This window comes from Hippocampus bargibanti, linkage group LG02, assembly GCF_051943395.1.
Source record: "Hippocampus bargibanti isolate YZ-2025 linkage group LG02, ASM5194339v1, whole genome shotgun sequence".
NCBI lineage: Eukaryota > Metazoa > Chordata > Actinopteri > Syngnathiformes > Syngnathidae > Hippocampus > Hippocampus bargibanti.
In genome coordinates, this window is record NC_142735.1 from 25,304,962 (window position 1) to 25,328,863 (window position 23,902).

A 23,902-nucleotide genomic window follows, 5' to 3' on the forward strand; every position below is an offset into this window, starting at 1 on the left:
AATTTGGGGAAGCCTTTAGAATATTTGATCCCCTCCACATATTACATATAGAGTGCACAATAAATTAATGAATAACTAGTTTTCAAATCTGAAGTCAAGAATAATGACTGTTATTATGGTTTACATGGGACAATTTGAAATTTTGCTTCTGACTTTAGCAAGCATCATGGAACTTGACATGCTGGCTTTGCTTTCGCGGGCTCAATAAACGATACTAGTGCAGCGTGTTCTACCGGAAACAAATTCCTTGTGTGTTCTCCATACTTGGCAATAAAGATCATTCTGATTCTGATTTCTGGAAGGGGGTCCTCCAGAGGATCAGTCAATCGGTTTAAGTCCTTATGGACTGCATTCTAGTGGAATAATCCAACATCAAGAAACGTGTTCTAGAGCAAAGTGTGCTGTCAGATTTTAGATCCATTTCCACGTTTCCTTATATCCCAAAAAATACATTGCAAAGATTGGAGTAAAATATTTTTGGGATGAACATAAAATCATAGAGGATTTCCATAGTGCAATCGTTTGACCCTGTCTTGGCTAATGACGCTGTCTTGTTCTGTTCGACATGACCGCAGAGTTGGATATGGTGGTGGGGCGTCTGCAGCGCCAGGTGGGCATTTGCGGTAGCGCTTTAGTTTAGAGAAGCCAGGACTTTTTGTGTTGGCCTTGGTTGATCTGAGTTATATTTTGCCTAACTGGTCTTACGGTGTTCCACAGAGTTCGATTTTGGGACCCTTGCCGTTTTTATTTTATTTGGTGCCTCGGGTTACATTGTAAGAAATGGCACTGGTATTTAGTTTAACTGCTCCGGGGATGGCAGTCGGACTCTTTAAGGCCTCTTTAAGGTGTGTCTCCAGATCTGTTCTCAAAGTTGGCACAAATCATGTTCCGATTGTGTGGACTCAGTTAATCCCAGGTCAGTGTGGCGGCTGGAATGTGACTAAGCTGGGGATAAGGGGTAAGGCATCCAGCTTGTGTCGTGCGGTGCGGATGACTCTCGGTCTTTTGCCTTCCTTCCACGTTCTTGCCTGTGTTTTTACACCTTTATTGTCAATAAAGTGTATCTCCGTGGGGGGAATTGGAAAAAAGTCAAACTGGCTGCTTTGTGCGAGCGTGTCGGCGCTGAATGCGGTGCATTCCAAGCCTCTGCTGCACAAACAGCAACCCCACCACCCGCAACGACGGGAAATCAAACATCTGTTGCAGCAGTGAGGGAGAGAGTCAAGGATGGGCGACGGAATGACAGTGGACCACGAAAGCAGCAACGAGACAACACAATGTTCAAATAATATCTTTGACAAGACACGCTTCCTTTAAATGGCTAAATTAGTTTTTCAAGATACAAGTCACAAACTCCTGATTTTTTTTCCTTTGACTTTCACACACAAACTTGAGTTTCAAGTGTGACATGACGGCAAAGAAGTCGCTTCACAATAAGTTGCAGTTGGGCATTCAGACACTCCCTGAATTATGAACATCCGAGTTACGAACAACGGTACATACAACCATTTTTATAGTAATGTATGTAGTATTCTCTCCAGTTGCACATGTACATATCTTTATAGATCATATATTTATATATTTTTATATTGTATAAGTACAAATCAATACAGGTTACTTATATAAGCCTTAAACATACATTCCATATAAAATATAGCACTGAAGCAACTTACAGACAAATTCACATTACAAACAACCATTCGGAACATTTCGTAAGTTGGGGAGTGTCTGTACCGTGAATGATTCATCCAAAAAGAGACTTCATGTTGTTTAATGGAACTCCTAGGCGACAGCCCTAACAGAAACCAAAGCGATTTCCACAAATTAAAGTAACCACAAAGCTCTTCTTTAGGAAACTCTACTTAGCTTTATGCTAAAAAAAACAATGCAAAACACCACTGACATGCTAACAGAACAAGTGACAATGGTGTGCTATTAGTACATGTCTGAATTTAACATAACTTACTGAATCAATTTCAGTCACAGACCTGAGTGCGCAAAACCAGACTGGTGTCATTAAAGTTTCTGAAATGACTGCAAAGGGCCAAACCGCAAATAGGTAAATCCTTCCGTGCCAAACCGCGAGTATGCAGGGGTCCAAGAACCATCATGAGTCAATCGCATTATTAGCCCGTTTGCTCTTGCCAAAATGACAGCAGGTTGTTTAAGCGCGCCACATGCGCCAACCAGCCTCATTTGGGCTCATTCGGAGTCGGCGTTGCTAAGGATTTTCAGATTCAAAAGGCAAGCCAGGAACCGGCCGTGACCTGCCCCTTCATAAGATCTCGACACAAAAACTGACAAGCAGGCGAGAGCATGTCTGGCTCAATGCCTCAAAACATTTGCCAGGAGAGACAACAGCTAATACATCTTCTAAATGAGCCATAAATCATCCAAATGAGGTGATAAAGAAAGTAAAAGGCTTTAATGAAAAAAAAAAAAAAACATTTTACCCTTGAGCTTGAGAAGTTTGACATTCTAATAGGGATGAACTAGTTTCATGAAATGTGAAAAGTTGCAATGATTTATTTGCATGATTACATTTTTGGTAGAATTGTATGAAGTCGTCTGAGTGAACGCTTTAAAGATCAAAAGTCAAAGTATTTATTTCGGGGATGGGCAGCTTCAATGCTTGAGGCGACCACAAGTTTTCATCAGTGTTTTGGGGGTGCGGGGGGCACATTGGATCCTGCACTTCTGTACCAGATGTATGACAAACATTCTATTTTTAATATGGGCAAAACAGGTGCTTATGTTCAGAATTCCATATTTTCCGTTGCACAAGGCACACCCAAAATCCTTCATTTTCTTCAAAAGATGACCTGCGCCTGATATGCAGGTGCGCCTTATATGTGAAGTAATATTGAGCCACAACAGGTGTCGCAAGTACTCCATTCCCCCCTGTAGGAGAAGTCGAACACAGTCCATGCTGGGATATATAAAATGTAACCCCAACTTTATATTTGGAAGACTTTTATAAATGTATATATTATAGTTGGTAAAATGTTTTTCATTCATTGAATGTGCGCCGTATAGTCCAGTGCGCCTTATATACATGCAAAAAGTCTGAAAATACACCATTCATTGGGGGTGCGCCTACACACCGGAAAATACGGCACATGCTCTGAATATACTTCACTTTTGAGAATACATTTCTCAAAGGACTTGCATAAAAATTACAATTTCAAGGACAGCGAAAATATGCTGAACAAGACGCCAACAAGAACATTTTGTCAGAGGAGAGAGAGTGACTATATCGGGAGAAGGATGCTGAGCCTTGAACTGCCAGGCATGAGGCCGAGAGGAAGAAAGAAGAGGAGGTTTATGGATGTGGTCAAAGAGGACGTGAAGGTAGCTGGTGTGAGAGAAGAGGATGCACAAAACCGGGATAGATGGAGATAGATTTGATCCTAAGTCTACATTTGGCTCCTCTTTGAAGGATTCTCCAGGTAGATTCCTGAACATCAAGCATCCGCAAAGCTCCCCAAAATTTACGTCCGACATTTTTCCCACCAAAATCAACTCGCTCAAAAATTTAATCTTCTTCTTTTCCTTTCGGCTTTTCCCCTCAGGGGTCGCCACAGCGAATCAATGTCCTCCATCTATCCCGGTTTTGTGCATCCTCTTCTCTCACACCAGCTACCTTCATGTCCTCTTTGACCACATCCATAAACCTCCTCTTCTGTCTTCCACTCGGTCTCATGCCTGGCAGTTCAAGGCTCAGCATCCTTCTCCCGATATAGTCGTTCTCTCTCCTCTGGACATGTCCAAACCAGCTCAGTCTGGCCTCTCTGACTTTTTCTCCATAGCCTCTAATATGAGTTGTCCCTCTAATGTACTCATTCCTGATCCTATCCAACCTGGTCACTCCCAAAGAAAACCTCAACATCTTCAGCTCTGCTACCTCCAGCTCTGCTTCTTTTCTTCAGTGGCACTGTCTCCAGTCCAAACATCATGGCTCGTCTCACCACTGTTTTATACACTTTTCCTTTCATCCTAGCTGAAACCCTTCTATCACACATCACACCTGACATTTTTCTCCAGCCGCTCCAGCCTGCCTGGACACGCTTCTTCACCTCTTTTCCACACTCTCCATTACGTCTGTGTAAGCTCTCAGTCGTACAGGAGTGGTCCATCGATGAGAAGGTTTCTTCAGCCGTCATCTGTACAAAAGTGAAGGTTTCGGACGTTTCGCCACCTATCCAAGAGGCTTCGTCAGCGAACTAAAGTCTGACTGGTCGTATCGGCCCTATTTATATATCCCTAATGTCCAGACCTGGTGGCGCCGGACACAGCTATGATAGGTCCCTACTCTCAGGTTGGGGGGGGGGGGCAGAGGACCCCTCCCTGTGGCCCCACTGATTGTTCCTACATTCCTGACTAACGACTGGCCTATTACCCCCACTCCCACCGGTATCACCTCATCAGCATAACGACCCTCATCAGCATTACGAAAGTTGCCTAACCTGTTTTGCCTAAGCAGGCTATTGTATGAGCGATCCAAATTGAACCTCACCCCACCAGACCGGTTTAATGAAGGATTTTGTTGTTTTATAAGAATCGCTTCTTTTACCCCCCTTTCAAACCATCTATATTCTTTCGCTAAGATTTTAACCTCATTGTCGTCAAATGAGTGGTTGCTAGCTTTTAGGTGCAAATGTACTGCCGATTGAGGTCCACTTATATTATCCCTGCGATGTTGATAAAGTCTTTTTTTGAGAATTTGTTGAGTCTCCCCAATGTACTGCTCTTTACAATTTTCATTCTTACAATGTATGGAATAAACTGCATTACTTTGTTTTTCATTTGGTAGCCTATCTTTTGGATCACTAATTTTTGCCTTAACGTGTTTATCGGTTTGAAATAAGTGGGAATTTTATGTTGCCAAAGGACTCTTTGTAATTTTTCAGAAACTCCTGCAATGTACGGTACTGCTACTCCTCTCCTTTTTGTATCTTGAGAATTATTGGTTTCATTCCCTATTCTTTCTTTCTGACATTTGTTGAATGACCACTGAGGGTACCCACAGTTAGTGAGTGCTCTCCTGATATGCCCCCCCAACCTGAGAGTAGGGACCTATCATAGCTGTGTCCGGCGCCACCAGGTCTGGACATTAGGGATATATAAATAGGGCCGATACGACCAGTCAGACTTTAGTTCGCTGACGAAGCCTCTTGGATAGGAGGCGAAACGTCCGAAACCTTCACTTTTGTACAGATGACGGCTGAAGAAACCTTCTCATCGACACACTCTCCATTGCTCTGCACAGTTGACCCCAAGTACTAAAAATCCTCCACCTTCTTTATCTCTTCTCCCTGTAGCATCACTCTTGCACTTGAATCCCTCTCATTCACACACATATATTCCGTCTTGCTGCGACTGATCTTCATTCCTCTCCCTTCCAGGGCATATCTCCACATCTCTAGTTTCTCTGCCACCTGTTCCCTGTTCTCGCTACAGATCACAATGTCATCTGCAAACATCATGGTCCAAGGAGATTCTTATCTAACATCGTCTGTCAGCCTGTCCATCACCATAGCAAACAAGAAGGGGCTCAGAGCTGACCCCTGGTGGAGTCTCACCCCCACCTCGAATTCCTCCGTCATACCGACAGCACACCTCACAACTGTCTTACAGTCATGATACATGTCTTGTACCGCTCTAATATACTTTTCCGTCACTCCAGACTTCCTCATGCAATACCACAGCTCTTCTCTGGGCACCCTGTCATACGCTTTCTCCAGATCTACAAAGACACAATGCAATTCCTTCTGACCTTCTCTGTACTTCTCTATCAGCATTCTTAAAGCAAACACTGCATCTGTCGTACCCTTTTTTGGCATGAAGCCATACTGCTGCCCACAAATGTTCACTTCTGCTCTTCGTCTAGCTTCAACTACTCTCTTTTTTTTACTCTTTCTTTTCGCTCAAAAATTTAATATATTCTTACAATTAGTTTCACTCATAGTAGCGCAAGGCAGTCAGTGTAAGATCCTGCGTAAGCATAACACGCCCACCGTCTAATGGTGATTAGTGGTATTACAGCTAAAAACTATAGAACGTCTGTTTTTTTCCCCCTTTAACGTTCTCTTGTACTTTGTATTTTTCCGGGTTCTTTTTCACCCATCTCCCTCACAGTTTTCATGGGAAACAGATTATCAATGTTTATGACTTTTTTGGGGTGTTTTTAAAATACATGTTACAACCTCTAACATAAAAAACAAATACAAGATGACATTCAAAACAGCAATCACACATTATATGGCAGTTGAGGAAAAAAAATCTCAAATCGACAATGTTTTAAAATCGTTCCGGCCTAATCTCCCTTCATCTTTGCATTCGCTGTGAGAACATCTGGCACCACCCCAGAAGTATTTGTCCCACATTCTCCCCAAAAAGAACACTTATTTTGTTGTGTCCTCCAGGGCTGCTCTTGGATAAATGTTAAGATTAGGCCTCATCTCATCCAAACAGCTTTCGCACAGTCTGAACTAAGCAGAACGCGGTTTACTTAATGCCCCTAAGGATGTTTTAACACCTCTAAAGGCAATTTTGGATGTGTCGGCTCATTAATTTCCATCTTTTTAGCTGTTTTTTGTTACATGTTAACCCCGCAGCGACATGAACCCAACCTCAATCCCCTACTCTGATTTCACGCCGCGTCATGTGTTGCGAGAGCACGCCGACGTCAAGTTCCAACCTGTGCGAGACAAGGCTGGGCCCTCGACGGGACTGATATCACGGAATTACAACGCAGCCCCTCCAAACAACAACCGGCCGTTCACCACGCCCTTTTAGCCTTTGGAACAAGATTTCACGAGAAGACGCCAGACGGAATAATGGCGACAGCGATGACTAATAATGTTGTCAGAAACACAAAGAAATGACATTCATTTTTTTTAAATTCTAAAGTTCCCACAAGATGGAACCTGAGCCTCGGATAATAAAACACTGTTTTTAATACCATGGAAATCATGTTACAAGACTCACATTTGGATTAATTGCATTTTTTTCTGTCAGGGAAGAGGCTAGGTTTAGCTAGCTCTGCGAGCATAGGTGGAATAGTGTCTTCACTTCTTTTTCTTTTCCTTTGGGCTTTTCCCTTTCGGGGTCGCCACAGCGAATCAGTGTCCTCCATCTAACCCGGTTTTGTGCATCCTCTTCTCTCACACCAGCTACCTTCATGTCCTCTTTAACGACATCCATAAACCTCCTCTTCTGTCTTCCTCTCGGTCTCCTCCCTGGCAGTTCAAGGCTCAGCATCCTTTTCCCGATATAGTCACTCTCTCTCCTCTGGACATGTCCAAACCATCTCAGTCTGGCCTCTCTGACTTTCTCTCCAAAGCCTCTAATATGAGTTGTCCCTCTAATGTACTCATTCCTGATCCTATCCAACCTGGTCACTCCCAAAGAAAACCTCAACATCTTCAGCTCTGCTACCTCCAGCTCTGCTTCCTGTCTTTTCTTCAGTGGCACTGTCTCCAGTCCAAGCATCATGGCTGGTCTTTGGACTAGAGAGTCTTCACGCCACGCTGAAATAAAATAATACATCATCTATTCATTTTCAATGATTGTGTTTATAAAGTCCAGCAGCTCATGTGTTTTGTTTTGCCCTGCGATTGGCTGGCAACCAATTCAGGGTGTCCTCCGCCTCGTGCCCGAAGACAGCTGGGATAGGCTCCAGCATCCCCCGCGACCCTAATGAGGAATAAGCGGTACGGAAAATGGATGGATGGAACAACAGAGTTCCAATTGGGCTCCTCGTACTGGTGTGCTCGCCGTGGCCACCTAGAGGCAGCTATACTGTTCATTGATATGTGAATTCCTCTCGGCTTCTCAGTACAGCACTAATATTGATGGTTGTACGCAGAGGATAAAGAATACGAGTAAAGCTATGTTGTTTGTACACATTTGGCTACAGTTTTTTTGTGTTCATTCTTCTTCTTCTTTTCCTTTCGGCTTTTCCCTTCAGGGGTCGCCACAGCGAATCAGTGTCCTCCATCTAACCCGGTTTTGTGCATCCTCTTCTCTCACACCAGCTACCTTCATGTCCTCCTTGTCCACATCCATAAACCTCCTCTTCGGTCATTGTGCCACTTAAATTAAAGTGGTGGCTGTCGATGCTAAATAGAGTAATGTTAGCTATCTGTGTGTGTTAACTTATTCACTGCCAGACGATGTGCAAAAATGTGTCCAATCCAGTGCCGGGGTTTTTGTCATTTTCACTCAAATTCCAGAACCCACAGAATATTGAGTTTTAGGACTACATAAACATTCAATGCAGCATAAGAAACCTTAGACTATCAATTCCTAAATTATATGGGTCTGGAGTTATATGAGCTTGAAATAGGGGCGGCTGTCCAAAATACAATCCAATACGTACATATACATGCATATTGGTTTATATAGCCCTTAACAACAGCTGAAGCTGTAACAAAGCGCTAACATGGAAAAAAAGGAAATGCTGCCTCCTCGTGGAAGGGAAAAAACATTGCCAGCGGGCTGACCAGCACTTTATCGGTACCCACGCAAGAAAAACCATAACCCGAACAAATTAGGGAATGGCGTCCATGTCATATTTTCAATTGCTGAATAAACTCAGCAATTAATAAAGGCATAAAGCATCATTTTCTTTGTTTCATGTTTCATTTGACAGCAAACTTCAACTGGGAGTTGCACCAAGCAGTTTGAAGACACTTGTCGAACAATTGCAGTTTTTTTAATGTTTATTTGGGGGTGTCGGCAGTCGGACTTGCTTCCTATTATTACAGTATATTATTTGAATACACTCGTAGAAAAGGGGGGTTCGTTTTAATGGTACATATGAAAAAGTATTGCGTTTGTGTGGCCTCTGCTTGTCTGAATACACGGTTGAGGCGAAAAGAACCACTTCCTTTGAAATTCCTGGTGGAACACGATGACAAGATCATACACGTGCAAGGGGTTGTGGGCGAATGGGGGGTAGTTAAGAGCTTTGTCAGTAGGGGTCTTCCTCTCCTAGTCAAAACACACTCAGATTTTTGGGCCCGATTTGGGGCAAAACTATTTACTTTGGTCGCCTACGTCAGGGCGTCATCCCCTTGAAGTCGTTAAAGTCCAGCCAGGATAAAAGAGAAGGCAAGGCAAGCTAGCGCTCGGAGACCAGAGGCGTGCTAGTCTTGGGATAAATGGACACGTTGAGGCTTACTACACATCCACGCACATGTGGACGAACATACACACGCGTGCACGCACGCACGCCCGTGACACAATTGCACTTCTCTTCAGTGTTCCCATAGCGACAGTATGTCATGGTTCAAAGTTTGTGCCTTCACTCTTTCATCCCTTTTTTTCTTGACTTTACAAAGGCAAGTAAGAATGTGGACATCCCACAGAGCAGAGAGAATATATGGCAAGTATTGTGGAACGATGTTTGCAATGCTTGGTGCTTAACCGCATGCATCAAAGTAGCTATTGTTTGATGTTTTATTATCACTGTAACATCTATGGCAATTCCCACTCGCACATCAATGGCGTTTGACATTTTATTATAGCATTGAGCTAGTGGACTTTTCGAGACAAGACAATGATACAATGTTTGCGCTATATAAATCAATATGTATTGTATATGTATTGTATTGTTTGTTTTGGGGTTTTCAGATACTTTGAGTGACATGTTTATAGGTTGTAGCACAAAAAATTCCTCAACTATTTGCCTTAATGCCTTGAACAGAAAGCAAATGAAATTAACTCGACAATAAAACAATTCATAATTGCTTTCTGGACTGACTTTAGTGTGTTACCAAAAAAAATGATGAATTTAAAAATAAAAATTTATTTTTCTGTAATATAATAATACAATTTATTATATTACAATTTATAATACAATTTATTTTATCTAACTACACAAACAGCCTGATATATCATTTTTCAAATACAGTACGCAAATTCAATGCGATTAAGTCGGAACCTTCAAGTACAATCAATATACTATATATTATATTATTATTATATTATATTCTATTAATTATATAATATATTAATCAATATATATATATATATATATTATCAGAAATACAATCTTTTATTTAACTCATTCACTGCCAGACGACGTGCAAAAATATGTCCAATCCAGTGCCAGGGTTTTTGTCATTGTCACTCAAATTCCAGGACCCACATAATATTACCCACAGTAGTTTTAGGACTACATCAACATTCAATTCAGCGTAAGAAACCTTAGACTCTCTTCTTTCATCAGAAAGAAATGAGTTAATTCCTAAGTTATCTGAGCTTGAAATGGGGGTGGCTGTACAAAATACAATTCAATATATACATATTGATTGCATCTTGGAAAGGTACATCTTTTTTTGAAGATGGTGTGAAATTTTTAAGACAGATTTTTATAATAAGTTCATGTGCTAAAAAGTGCTAAAAACTATTACGCTAAAATTGAGTGTGTCATATGTTGCTAGGTAGATAATTTGTGTCATTAGTTTTTTTCTGTTTTTTTTTTCCCCAAATGGAAAATGAAAGGGTTGGATTGAGTTTGTCACATGGAGGCAATGTGTACGTCGGTGTGTAGCTGTCTAATTATCAGTCTCTGATGACTGGGGGAATTCCAGTCCCGCCAGTCGAATCCCGAGGGTGCACACTTGCCTTCCACAACTCACCTTCCCGCCACCTCATCCAAACCTGTCTCTACTCTTGCTTTGTTGCGTGAAATGGCGCCACTTCCCCGGCACATTGGGGAATTTGAGTTTCAGTCAGCCTTTGATGGAACATGTCAAGCATGTTTAAAATATTTAAAAAAACATCGAGGTGAACCCATTTGAGGTCTATAGACGCTTAGTCGAGAGCACTCATCTTTGGTGATGTTTCGCATCACATCATGTTGATAATAACTCTTAGTTGATGAGTGGTTCTTTATAGACAGTAAGCAGTGCCAAATAACAGGCCGGTCTCGGCTTGTCAGTTGAGGCTGGCAGGAGCTATGACTCCCCTGGGGCCTGATGGCTTGGGCTGGCACCAACAGAGGAACGCAAAGAACAGGAGGGATAGAGTGTGAGCCAAAGGGAGGGGAGGTGGGTGGTGAACATTTGCAGCTCAGTGACCTTTGCAAGTGGATTACAGAGGCGTTGACTTTTACATTTTGAGTAGTTGGCTCAGTTCAGGGCAGTGGACATTGCTATAATTGCGAATCAACTAAAAGCTCCTTTAAAAATCATGAAACATCACGCAATATTCAACTTCCCTTTAGCCAATTATCCCACATATCTGTAAAGCAAATACAAAAATGTTAAATTAAGATTGATGAAACAACAAATAGACATCTTAGATGTCAATAGATTGCTGATTGTGTCACATTTAGTGTCTGATGTACATTTGCAGAAGAATTTGATAGCTTCATAACGCAATGGTGCGATAATCCAATCAAGCTAATGCCAAACATGTTATGCTTTGTTCCGGGTTCACACTATTTATTTCATCATTTGGCTAAGCGGCACACCTTTTGTATTGGTCTCGTGTAGACATTCGATGATGTGTTGACAGAGGGCTGGCAAAGCTCCATCACACAGGTGTGCCGCCCAGGAGAAAGGACCTGTAAACATGTACAAGAAAAGACCAGACATAAGAACAAGGCCAGAGATCAAGTGAAACCTTCCAGAATATTACAAAAGAATTAAAAGGTGCTCCACAAGGTTTCACAATCGGGAATGACGCACAAAAACATGTGCGTGGTAGTCCCGCCGTTGGGAGAGCAGACTGCATTGAGTTGAAGCAGACCAGAGACTAATCTGGAGATCCAGACCTTGTAAAAACACAAGCCCGTGGGCACGGACGCGCACAAACACACACACACACACACACACACACACACACACACACACACACACACACACACACACACACACACACACACACACACACACACACACACACACACACACACTTGAGTACCCATGTGCAAATGCATTCAGACGTGTGCAACACCCAGACGACATGTTTTGTGTTTACTGCCAATGCGTTGAATTCATTGAGCTGAAACTTCGCCCTATTTATTTCATCATTTTTTTTAACATCATTATTTGACTTTCTGTTGTGTGACGCCCAACGAGGACAGGACTACGTCAACAAGCATGGGAAAGCATGGGAAAGCATGCCACATCACCAAACAATCTCCGCACACTCATTGGGCGCACTAGCAGACAGGAATTGTGGGAGTCTGTTTTATTTACAGACCACTATTACATTACTATTACATTAGAGGTCTGTTTTCTTGATGACCTTGCACCTGTCATCTCATTATCAAGCAAATCTGGACAACTCCCGAAATTTTCTGTGGGAAGAAATGCTGCTCTTTGGTACAGTTGTGAGGGAAAAGTATGTGAAATCTCAATCATGACCTGGATGTCTGCATAATCTAAATCACAACAGTAGGCGCAGATATCTTGAAACCAACACATGAACATCTGAGCAATTAAGTGACGCAAGGGCGTCCTCCTGTGGCTTAAATGGGTAGAGTTTTACCTACATTGCCGTTTTTGACCACTTAGTACTGCTCGAAGACGATAAAAAGTGCTTGTAGTATTTTGACCAAACAATGGCAGAGCCATAAAGAATTATAACATGCTTAACATGTTTTGAAGATACAGTTCGATCTCATGGAAACCAGCCACTAAAACTAAAACATGACGTCACGACTGCTTTATTTGAAAAAAAAAAAAATGGTGGGAGGGACATGGATTCAATATTTAAGAAACATATACAGTAAAGTCTCGTTATATCGATATCGGTTATATCGATAGTACCGCTTATTACGATACTATTTCCATGAACGTAAGGAGAAAATTACATGCGCGCAGGATCGGATATATCGATAGTCCCGGTTATATCGATATTTTTTCCGACTCCCGAGAATATCGATATAACGAGACTTTACTGTACGTTAAAACAGAAAAGAAGAACTAATTACAGGGGGGTTTAGATGTTCCTGTGGGGTATTCTGGCCATGAGGCATATGCTAGCAAGAGCTAGCGCAATATGGTCATATACCAGTTATAATATCACCAAATATTGATGAAAAGGTTTCTTCAGCCGTCATCTGTACTTCTTTGAAGGCGTCAGACGTTTCGCTTCTTATCCAAGATGCTTCGTCAGCAAATTAAAGTCTTACTGGTAGTTTCGGCCTTATATATATATATATATACAGTAAAGTCTCGTTATATCGATATCGGATATATCGATAGTCCCGGTTATATCGATACTATTTCTATGCACGCACGGAGAAAATTACATGCAAACAGGGTCGGATATATCGATAGTCCCGGTTATATCGATATTTTTTCGGACTCCCTTGAATATCGATATAACGAGACTTTACTGTATATATATATATATACCGCCACGTCTGGACAGTAAAGATATATTTAGGGCCGAAACTACCAGTAACACTTTAGTTTGCTGACGAAGCATCTTGGATAAGAAGCGAAACGTCCGACACCTTCAAAGAAGTACAGATGACGGCTGAAGAAACCTTTTCATCGATGGACCACTCCTGTACGACTGATAGCTTACACAGACGTATCACCAAATATTATTGTCACGGTTTTCCAGTAAAGTTTTATCAGTTTAAAAAAAAAAGAGCTGTTTAGCTTGTGGGTAGTTCGAGAGAAGCTATCAAGTTGTTACAAGTTATGCGAACTGAATTCTTCAATGTTAGCTAGTGCTAAATGGCTGCCACCACCAATATGTCTTTTCATATTTGCATTTCCATTGTTCGTAACTTTACAATAAATTGTAAATTTTGATATACCAGTAGTATACCTGTGTTGCTTACCACACCTCTTGACAGAAAAAAAAACATGTACTTACCGGTAGTTGTTTAATTTCAGTTTACTCCAAACTCCCTCTTATTTCTCTGTATAAATAAATCACAATACAATATTGCCTGAACTAAATTTCATTCTGATACAATTTTCAGTTTTGTTTTGTTTTTTACCTAGCAAATAATAGTCCACCGGTTCTGTCCAACAGGCTTGCCATGGATGTGCAGGATCCAAATGTGACTGCAGTGGAGTCAAAGGAGCGAAGGTAGAGTTCACATATTCTTAATCTGTTCACACAGACAACTCCATTTTATTGATCAAAACGTGTTTGAGTCATTTCATGCATGATCAATCTGCATGTTGGTACACAGGGTGATAGAGGTTTCCCAGGCCTTACCGGACAACCAGGAGTGCCGGGATTCCCCGGACCTGAAGGGCCAATCGGATCTCGTGGGGAGAAGGTCAGTGGCCATTCATTATTGTAAACAAATTTATCGTTTTCATATTCATTCCAGTTAAAATGGTGTGTGCATTTTATACCACTGTGTCTTTCAGGGTAGTGATGGACCTATGGGCTTGGCTGGCCCAAAAGGAATAAGAGTGAGTTTTTATTTTTGTTATTGCCAATATGGAGTACAATATTACACGAAAATATGAACTGTGTTGTATATAGTCAGAGTAATTTAATCTGTGCTGTATGTCATACGTATTATCATATTTGACAATAAAGCTGACTTTGTGACCTTTTGACTTTTAACAAATTATTGATCAAGGGGTTGTAGTTTCCATTTCTTACCAGCAGATGTCGCTATTTCCATATTGCTCCAGTCATACGTTCATCTTACGTCATTGGGTGACGTTTCTTATGCCTTTTTTAAGGGACCTTCTGGATTGCCAGGATTCCCAGGAACACCAGGACTTCCGGTGAGTTTTCCTGAATCAAAACACAGATAGAATTTTTTTCAGAGGCTCATGTAATTTAAACATTCTTAATTATGTTTTGTTTCGTAGGGTCTTCCAGGGCAAGATGGAGCTCCAGGCCCAAGAGGAACGCCAGGATGCAATGGGACAAAAGTATGTGGAAGAAAACAATGGAATCATGATATTTTTATAAATTGGTGGTCTGTTGACTAGGGTGAAATCGGCTTCCCGGGAACATCCGGAATACCTGGACAACAAGGACTACCGGTTAGTCTAGGAAAGAATGTCATCATTGTCTGACTCTCCTGCATGTTGATCCAGAAATACATGAATTCAAATTTGAAATCATCTTATTCCATAGGGTCCACCCGGTCTTCCTGGTCAGAAGGTGTGTGGTTGGAACAGGTTTTATCACAAATAAAAAAGTTGTGGTTTTTTTTAAAATATTGAACCATATCACAGGGAGATCCTGGTGATGTGATCTCTACTAATCGCTTTGGGGAGAAAGGAGCAGTAGGATTTCCTGGACTGCCCGGGGTTCCCGTGAGTCTTTATGCCTTTTTTAAAATTGTATTATTAGAACTGAGTAAATCTTCACATTCCTTTTTTCATGCTTGGAAATATTCTAGGGTCCTCCGGGGCCTGCTGGGTACCAAGGTCCAGTCGGCCCTCCAGGACAGAGAGGCTTTGAGGTATTAGAATGATCATTAGTCACACAATACATGATCAGTGCTTAACACAAAGCTAATTCCATTGTTGTGTGACAGGGTCGACCAGGACCCCCTGGTCCTCCTGGACCTAAGGTGAGGTTGTTTTAGTTTTATTTCCATGATATTCACACTTAAGGATACTATTGGCACCATACTCATGGTGATGCTTCTTTTCTTGCTGAAACAGGGAAACATGGGACTGAACTTCCAGGGACCCAAAGGAGAGAAGGTAATGTCCCATTGCAAAGCTGTGCAGCTCTACCACTTTTTTTGGTTGCTTCATCTCATTTTGTTCAAATTTGATGATGAATATAGGGTGAACCCGGTTTACCAGGCCCTGCTGGGCCACCCGGGCAAGTCGGGGAACAGAAAAGGCCAACTGAAACAGAGATTCAAAGAGGAGACAAGGTAAAGATGCCTGAGAAGCCACCAGAGGAGCCTCGTGACCATATCTCTTACTATGCTTGAAGGACACCTTCCTAAAATCTGATGAAAACATATTAAGTGACCCCTCCAACAGACATATTGGTAAAGATCTGCAATTCTGAGAGACCGTAATATTTTTTGGGGGAGGGGGATATACCAAAATGTCTTATGCTAGTTTCACAGTGCACATCAACTAAGGGGATTAAATATTTTATATTCAAATATCAAATACGGGGCCAAACCACATTAATTGCATTTAAATATCTGATAGTTGATAGCAAGTAAGATGGATGAAAATAATTACATTTAAATAAATGAATAAATAAACACATAAATGAATTAATAAATAACTGGACGGCGTGCAGGCATCATGATCAAAACTATTGTGATTTATTGGGCATTGGCGATGTTGTACTCACCTACTGAAGGCCCTCGCACTGATTGTCTACTATGACAGTGAAAGGCTAAAGTCAAGGGTGTGTACTTAGTGTTTGCAATGTGCCTGCAAACTCTTTAATACACACTTGCAAATGTTCATACATGCTGAGTCGATCCACTGAACTCAGTCTCTTGTATTTCTCCTTTGAAAGGGCGACCCAGGATTTCCGGGCTCCCCGGGTGATCCCGGCTATCCCGGTCCCCCTGTAAGTGTCCATCAATCACGTTTGTTTGTTTGTTTGTTTTTTTGGAGGGGAAACTTCGGTTCACTTGTGTTTTGTTACCGGCTCCAGGGTACCCCAGGTGGCCAGAAAGGAGAAAAGGGAGAACCGGGAGAAGCAGGCAAACGTGTGAGTTTCAAAACCAAAACCGATCTGAAGTGTATTGATAGACTCACACTGCTATTATTCGAAACGTCACTAAAAATTGGAATCTACTTTTTTTTCAGGGCAAACCAGGCAAAGATGGTGACCCGGGTCCACCAGGCTTCCTTGTGAGTTCCGTCACATTTTCTCAACACAGGCTGACGAGATTTTATGAATGCCTCTAATTTCTTCTTCTCCAAGGGTCTTAAAGGAGAGCCAGGCTTGCCAGGTCCCGCTGGCAGGGATGGGGAGAGAGTAATCACATTTTTTTCAATTCTAGTTATTGGTCTCAAACTCTGGTCCTCGTGGGCCGATATCCGGAATATTTTTGATGTTTCCCTTTTCCACCACCCCTGATTCAAATGATCAGAATCAGAAAGCCTTTAATAGTACCATAATTGGGAAATCTGCAATCTACGGCAGCAAAATTGAAAGGGCTGGGGGGGGGGGTTCTAAGGATAAAACAAAGTATTCTATGCACAAAGAAAATGTCAGGAGACTAAAATGTACAACTGCACAAAAAGTTTCATAAAAAGAACTGTACATTGTGCAAAGTATAAAAAGCATATTTGATATATGTAACTATATTGACTCGACATAAGGTGGCTGTGGTATTTACAATGCATGAGTCCATGCTTTTTTTCCGCATGTTGATTAAGAAGCCTGACAGCAGTGAGGACAAACGAGTGGCGGTATCTCTCCTTCTTGCAATGTGGCTGTAACAATGTCTGGCTGAAGGCGCTGCAGTACCCAGTGCTGTCAGGGTGGTCAGGAGGGGGTGGGAGGGGCTGTCCATCATACCTTTTAGTTTAGTTAGCGTCTGTCTGTTGCCCACCTCCTCCAGAGAGTCCATGATCAGCTCATCGGCAAACTCTACAAGTGCCTGAAAACAATACTGATCATTTGAAGCATGTGTGTGGAAGAAAGGAAACGCCATCCAGGAGAATGGCCTCCAAAGATCCAGAGTTTGAGTTTGAAATGGTCTTGTTATATCATGTATTGGGTATTTCTATAAAATGTACCCTATTTTTCCTTTCAAGGGTATGAAAGGTGAACGTGGATTCCCAGGTGCTCCAGGATTGGTGTGTATTCGAAACAACCTTGTTATCATGCAATGAGTAAAACACCTTGATCATTTCATTGTACTACAGTATCAGGTCACCTCCATTGGATTTTGCTCAATTGTTTTTGTTCCATCAGGTTATTAGCGGACAGACAGGAGCACAGGTGGGTCCGAAAGGCGAGCCCGGGTTCCCTGGATCACCTGGCAACAAAGGAGACAGAGGACCAACAGGTCAGCTGAAGAACTGAGTTCTTTCTAGAGCTCAAGAAAGAAACCCCAAAATGGAGTAAAATAAAATGGAATAATTTTTCACTTGTAGTTTTTGTGAACTAAAATAGAAGGGATGAGTTTTCACAGCACGCTAACTAAAAACTGACCAGACAGCTAATTAAAGCAAACTATTGTGGAATTAGAGCAAGATTGCCGCTTAGTTTGCTCACTAATAATAAACCCCCCTTTTGACCTTCATCAGGTTTATCAGGTCCTCCTGGTGCACCGGGAATTCCAGGTGGTGGTGGAGGTGGTTCACCTGGACAGCCAGGCTTCCCAGGAGAGAGAGGTCAGAAGGGAGACACAGGCAGTCCGGGTATCTCTCTTCCAGGTCCTCCGGGCCGCCCTGGAGGGCCTGGGTTGCAAGGGCCACAAGGGCCCCCTGGACCTCCAGGCTTTTCCACTGGTGGGCAAAACTGTGTACCTGGTGATCCTGGCCGTGCCGGCCTACCCGGGGAAAGAGGTTACCCAGGAGAGGCGGGCCAGAAAGGTGAGTAAGATGAAACATGCTGCTTTTCTCTCGCGTTCGGAGAAGTGAGCACTCAGTGATCGTGTCGTCATTTCAGGTGAAAAGGGTGACACCTGTGTCAACTGCTTTGGTGGCGGAAGTGGCATCCCCGGACCTCCAGGTCCTGCAGGACAACCGGGATTCCCAGGTAACACTATTGCAAACACAATGAGTCAATATGCAAAAATGCAGTCTATGGAGACCTGAAATTATAAAATAAATCTTAATCAATGTGGAAACCCTTCAGGTAACCCTGGTTCCCAGGGTATTAAGGGAGAAAGAGGATTCCCTGGAACATCTGGCCAAAGTGGGCCACCTGTGAGTTATTTTTTGCATTCTTGTGGATTCTTTTTTATGTTTCTAAATAAAAGCTTTAATCCCTGGAAAATTAATCTTTTAAATTTAAATATGACTTACCATTGTTTTCTGTTCCACAGGGCCAACCCGGTTCACAAGGTCCTCCAGGATTCCCAGGAGAGAAGGGAGATCCAGGTGAAGCTATCTCTGGCGGTGGCGCAAGGGGTGAGAAGGGCGACACTGGATTCCCTGGCGCACCTGGTCTTCCAGGTCTAGATGGTCGGCCCGGTCGCGATGGGCAGCCTGGTCTTCCGGGACCCAAGGGAGCTCCTGTAGGTTGCGATGGGGCAGTCATTGCGAGATTTGAACAATTGCATTCGTCCACCATGCTCATTCATTTTGGTGCTTCTGATAGGGATCTTTGCAGGTGAGGGGAGAGCGAGGTAGCCCTGGCGATCCAGGTCCGCCGGGTATCGCAGGAGACCGGGGCCCTGCAGGACCCCCCGGCTTTGGACCCCCTGGACCCTCCGGAGAAAAGGGAATCCAGGGTGTCTCTGGAAGGCCTGGATCTCCTGGTCTACCCGGTAAGAAAAGTGTTTGATTTATTTACTCATATTTAAGTTGTAATCCTTCCTAAATTGTGCACTTGATTCGATCTGTCATTTACAGGTGCCAAAGGTGAGCCAGGCTTGACAGTGGCAGAAAAAGGCCAGCCAGGACCCAGAGGTCTGGATGGTGAGCCAGGTCTTCCTGGTGGACCAGGTATGGATCTTCGTGGCAGCCACACATGTATGATAACCAATGAATTCTTAATGATACACTATTCCTGCTCCTCAGGAAACCCAGGTCAGCCTGGTCAGCCTGGTTTCCCTGGATTACCAGGAGCCAAGGGTGATCCTGGACTGCCCGGTATTGGACTCCCTGGACCCCCTGGACCTAAAGGTCGAGATACAATTCAACCTGTGATGATTTTTATGGTCTCCTTGGTAAAAATCCAATCTAACAGTCACCTTGCTTTCAAGGATTTCCTGGTGTACCGGGCCAACCTGGAGCTCCGGGAGGATTGGGTAGACCAGGAGTAGATGGCCTTCCAGGGCAACCTGGGTTTCCTGGGGCAAAGGTAGACTGTTTTTTTTGCCATTAAAAATTATGAATGCATCAGCGGAACTTACTTAGATGTATTTTCCTCTGTAACAGGGTGAACCTGGCTTCGGCCTCCCAGGTCCACCGGGTTTACCAGGTGTACCTGGAGCTAAAGGTTTGACTGGACCCAAGGGGGATCCCGGTTTCCCTGGAGGCCCTGGCAGTCCAGGACGATCTGGATTTGACGGCGCACCAGGACCGAAGGGTATTTCAACTTTGGCATCTAATTCTTATAAACATGCATATTTAATTCTTCCTCTGCTGCCTTGTCTTTCCAGGTGAACCAGGAACATCTGGTATACCCGGAGCTCGTGGTCCACCAGGACCTCCGACGGCAGGCTCACGCGGGGCACCAGGGGCCCCTGGACTCCCGGGTCCAGTAGGATCACCTGGTAAGGAACAAAGGACCACTCTCTGGCATCTTGAGAAAGACTAGTCACCGAAAAAGATAAATAATCCAATTATATCACTATTGCAGGATTCCCTGGAGGCAATGGCGCAAAAGGAGACCCTGGACCCCCAGGTTTAGATATTCCTGGTTTGCCAGGAGATAGAGGAAGTCCTGGTTTCCCCGGTTCCCCTGGACCAGTAGGAACCCCGGGACCTCCAGGAGGTCCTGGTCGGGATGGCCTTCCTGGACTGACAGGTAAAGACTGACCATCTGAATTTGTATAAATCGATGGTCACATTTGTAGAAGTTCTCACTTCAGTAGCTGAAATGTAGTGCGACTACCAGGATATACATTTTAAGTTAAGTTAACAAATATATCATAATTTATAGTTTGTGTTGGAGACCTCAGGGTGGTTTGTCTGGTTTAATGTATGATTTGCTACTTTGTATTTCCATTCTGATTTTTCCTCTTGGGTTTAGGTGCCAAAGGAGACATAGGTCCCATTGGATCTCCTGGACCGGCTGGAGGCCCCGGTGGCCCCGGGGGACCCGGCGCTCCTGGTCTGAAAGGTATTCACCTACACCAAAAAGTATTCAAGTGCTGTCTGCACATGGTAGAGTCCTCATTTATTTATTTATTATCGCCTCTTTTTCCAGGTGAACCTGGATTCCCTGGTAGAGATGGTGTACCCGGTTCTGCTGGAGTCAAAGGAGAAAGGGGTAGTGTTGGCCCACCAGGAGCTCCTGGATACAGCCCACCACCTTTGTCTTCAAAGGGTGACAAAGGAGAACCAGGACCATCAGGCAATACTTTTATAGACTTACAGTAGGAACCCTGATCACAGCCCCACAGCTTTAAATGTATTTGTTATTTTCATCATTCTACAGGAGCACCGGGTTTTCCGGGCCAAAAGGGTATCCCTGGTATCTCTGGCGACCCTGGGCTTCCGGGATCAGATGGACGGCCCGGACTTCCTGGACCATCCGGTATGGCTTCTCTACTCAGAAAAAACTGGAGCAACCAAGCAAACGTTTGCATGAACAAATGTCTAACATTCAGTTTCTGTTGTGCATAGGACCAAAGGGAGACCCTGGCATTCCAGGAGGACCAGGTGGTCCTGGAGCTCCTGGGCTAAAAGGCGGCATGGGAGAAATGGGATTTCCAGGTTGAGCTGAAATGCTTTTTCAACCCTAACATCTTGAAACACTGCCAAATGTTTGAGATCATAATGCGGCCATGTTTTCCACAGGACCATCAGGACAGAAAGGTTTGCCAGGCCAGCCAGGCCGACCTGGATCTCCAGGACAGCCCGGAGGACCTGGTTTCTCAGGAGCGAAAGGGGAACCGGGTTCTGCTGGGGTTGGTCCACCTGGACCAACTGGAATCAAGGTAGACTGGACCAAGAAGGCCCCAAAGTGTAAAAAGAAATCCTGGCTCAAAGTACATTTAAATTCTCTTGTAGGGTGATCCAGGCCAGTCTGGTTTCCCTGGAAGCCCAGGGCCTAAAGGGACTCCAGGTTTACCAGGCCTTCCCGGATTACCTGGAGGACCAGGTGCCAAAGGTGATCAAGGTCCACCAGGATTTCAAGGTACTGAGGTTTAAACACGTTTGAACTGTAAAGCAGGCAGATTGTACCAAACTTAATTGGAATGTATTTCTCTGACCTCTTTTGTTAGGATCCCCCGGTATTCCAGGTCCAAAGGGTCTCGACGGTGGGCCCGGTGGCCCAGGCCTGACTGGAGCTCCTGGCCGACCAGGAGAGCCCGGCCGACCAGGAGCACCAGGATTGTCAGGAGATAAGGGTCAACCGGGTCGGGATGGGATCCCAGGGCCTGCTGGCGTCAAAGGAGAGCCAGGTAGAAATTATGAAAAATGACATTCGACATAAATAAACATCTTGTATGCCTAAAATAAAGTAATCTTTACTTTTTTTAGGGCTCCCAGGCTATGGTGAACCAGGAGCCCCTGGACTTTCAGGACTGCCAGGTTTGTTGCCATTTGACACAGACATCCATGCAGATGCGCGTGAAGTAAATACCCCCTCCCTTTGTTTTAAAAGGTGCCAAGGGAGACCCCGGTCCTGCCGGCCCACCCGGTAGTCCCGGTTTCCCTGGTCCTAAAGGTGAGGGTGGTTTCCCTGGCCTTCCGGGTTCTCCAGGCCCTCTCGGCCCTCCTGGACCTGCAGGCCTGGCTCTTCAGGGTCCCAAAGGATTGCATGGACCCCCTGGCCCACCAGGAAGAGCAGGTCAGTCATGTAAATGTACCACGTGGACAACGAAGGAATTGCTGTCTGGTTTCTGTATTGGGTTTAAGGGCCATCTGACGAGATGGAGACAAAAATGAAATTCTTAGCAAACCTTCTGGTAAACATTTCTAACCACTGTTAGAAACACACATAACCACTGTCCCAGAAAAGGTAATGGTGGTTATTGACACAGTATTGGTTCTATGAATTGGTCCTTCAATGATTTATATGTGATTCTGTTGGGTGATTGACAGCTGTCAGATTCCGACTTTACCAGGCAGCAACCTTAAGCCAACCACCAATGTCACTACAAATGGGAATGCTCTTTTTTTTGATGATTTGCATGAAACACTGAACCACTTTCACAATTCACCAACATCGTTAAATCTTGTTCAGTCAAGATCACCTCTGCCATTGTGAAATGTGTGACATTTCAACCACCACCTGTAATGACCACGGGTTGTCATCACTTGCATCCGGCTGCACCCCACACATCTCCTGACCCCGTTATGTCATTTTGTGACCCAAAAATTTAAGGGAATGTTTTGTTTGTCTTCTCTGAGCCACTTCTTCTCGTGTTGTTTCTGTTGCTTCCTTCATTGTTGTTGAATCATGGCCAGTCAGACCTCAACCATCAACCTCACTCAAACTCCGTTCAAATTAAATTGGACGTTATCAGATTTGATTAAATGCAATGAGGCAAGTGCACAAATTCACCGTTGACGATGCGAGGGTTGAGGTTTCATCTGGCTTTGCAGTCGTGACTTTCTTTTGTTGCAACACTTATCCTCAAACAGTGCATGGATGTCGTCCGCGGGTGACCAGGAATGTTTTCTGTGAATTGATCCGAGCGGAGCTCGAAAGCTACTTTTGTTTGGGGGTCGACTGTGTTTTCTTTTTTTGCTGTGACATTTTACCTCCATTTCCCATGACTCGGCCTCGTCCCTGCTTCGTGCTGACGCTTGGTGCCGCCCACCACAGGTCCAACAGGTCAGATTGACTGCGTCCAGACTTTTATGCACGTCCCTCCTCACAGTCACTGTGCTTGAACTACACCCTCTGATTTAATGGAGAGGAAGTTAGCGAATCAGTGTGATTTTTTTGGGGGGTTATTGTGATGTAATGCCTCTCCTCTTTCACCTTCGACGCACACCGATGGTAACAGTGATGCATCTTGAACAAGTAAGCACCTTTGGAGACAACTTGGGTCCCTTCGTAGAGGGCTAAAATGGCACAGGTCCACCTTGAGAGGTTTTTAACTAGATACACGTAGCATGTCATCCGGATCAAAGCGCACAACACAAAGAAACTGAGATGT

At 43.8% G+C, this 23,902-nt stretch overlaps 1 protein-coding gene and 1 long non-coding RNA gene across 2 annotated transcripts in view; one reads left to right on the plus strand and one right to left on the minus strand.

The window, feature by feature from the left end:
* col4a5 (collagen type IV alpha 5 chain) overlaps positions 1-23,902 on the plus strand; it is a 34,290-nt gene that overhangs the window by 4,485 nt on the left and 5,903 nt on the right. The window contains exons 2-39 of the mRNA XM_088990474.1: positions 14,014-14,070; positions 14,177-14,266; positions 14,361-14,405; positions 14,685-14,729; positions 14,817-14,879; positions 14,940-14,993; positions 15,088-15,114; positions 15,189-15,269; positions 15,356-15,418; positions 15,494-15,529; positions 15,624-15,665; positions 15,752-15,844; positions 16,453-16,506; positions 16,594-16,650; positions 16,749-16,793; positions 16,867-16,920; positions 17,706-17,747; positions 17,866-17,959; positions 18,201-18,488; positions 18,565-18,654; positions 18,754-18,824; positions 18,944-19,135; positions 19,219-19,387; positions 19,473-19,565; positions 19,641-19,745; positions 19,826-19,923; positions 20,001-20,151; positions 20,225-20,338; positions 20,425-20,592; positions 20,818-20,907; positions 20,995-21,141; positions 21,226-21,324; positions 21,414-21,503; positions 21,588-21,727; positions 21,801-21,927; positions 22,016-22,195; positions 22,275-22,325; positions 22,399-22,584. Of these exons, the coding sequence (XP_088846600.1) occupies positions 14,014-14,070; positions 14,177-14,266; positions 14,361-14,405; positions 14,685-14,729; positions 14,817-14,879; positions 14,940-14,993; positions 15,088-15,114; positions 15,189-15,269; positions 15,356-15,418; positions 15,494-15,529; positions 15,624-15,665; positions 15,752-15,844; positions 16,453-16,506; positions 16,594-16,650; positions 16,749-16,793; positions 16,867-16,920; positions 17,706-17,747; positions 17,866-17,959; positions 18,201-18,488; positions 18,565-18,654; positions 18,754-18,824; positions 18,944-19,135; positions 19,219-19,387; positions 19,473-19,565; positions 19,641-19,745; positions 19,826-19,923; positions 20,001-20,151; positions 20,225-20,338; positions 20,425-20,592; positions 20,818-20,907; positions 20,995-21,141; positions 21,226-21,324; positions 21,414-21,503; positions 21,588-21,727; positions 21,801-21,927; positions 22,016-22,195; positions 22,275-22,325; positions 22,399-22,584 (3,691 nt within the window). The remainder of the gene's footprint in view (positions 1-14,013; positions 14,071-14,176; positions 14,267-14,360; positions 14,406-14,684; positions 14,730-14,816; positions 14,880-14,939; positions 14,994-15,087; positions 15,115-15,188; positions 15,270-15,355; positions 15,419-15,493; positions 15,530-15,623; positions 15,666-15,751; positions 15,845-16,452; positions 16,507-16,593; positions 16,651-16,748; positions 16,794-16,866; positions 16,921-17,705; positions 17,748-17,865; positions 17,960-18,200; positions 18,489-18,564; positions 18,655-18,753; positions 18,825-18,943; positions 19,136-19,218; positions 19,388-19,472; positions 19,566-19,640; positions 19,746-19,825; positions 19,924-20,000; positions 20,152-20,224; positions 20,339-20,424; positions 20,593-20,817; positions 20,908-20,994; positions 21,142-21,225; positions 21,325-21,413; positions 21,504-21,587; positions 21,728-21,800; positions 21,928-22,015; positions 22,196-22,274; positions 22,326-22,398; positions 22,585-23,902) is intronic.
* Positions 10,761-14,093, minus strand: LOC148902150 (uncharacterized). The gene is made up of 3 exons (XR_016114246.1): positions 13,979-14,093; positions 13,852-13,897; positions 10,761-11,578 (listed from the first exon to the last, which is right to left on the minus strand). It is a non-coding gene; the product is annotated as an uncharacterized LOC148902150 (long non-coding RNA).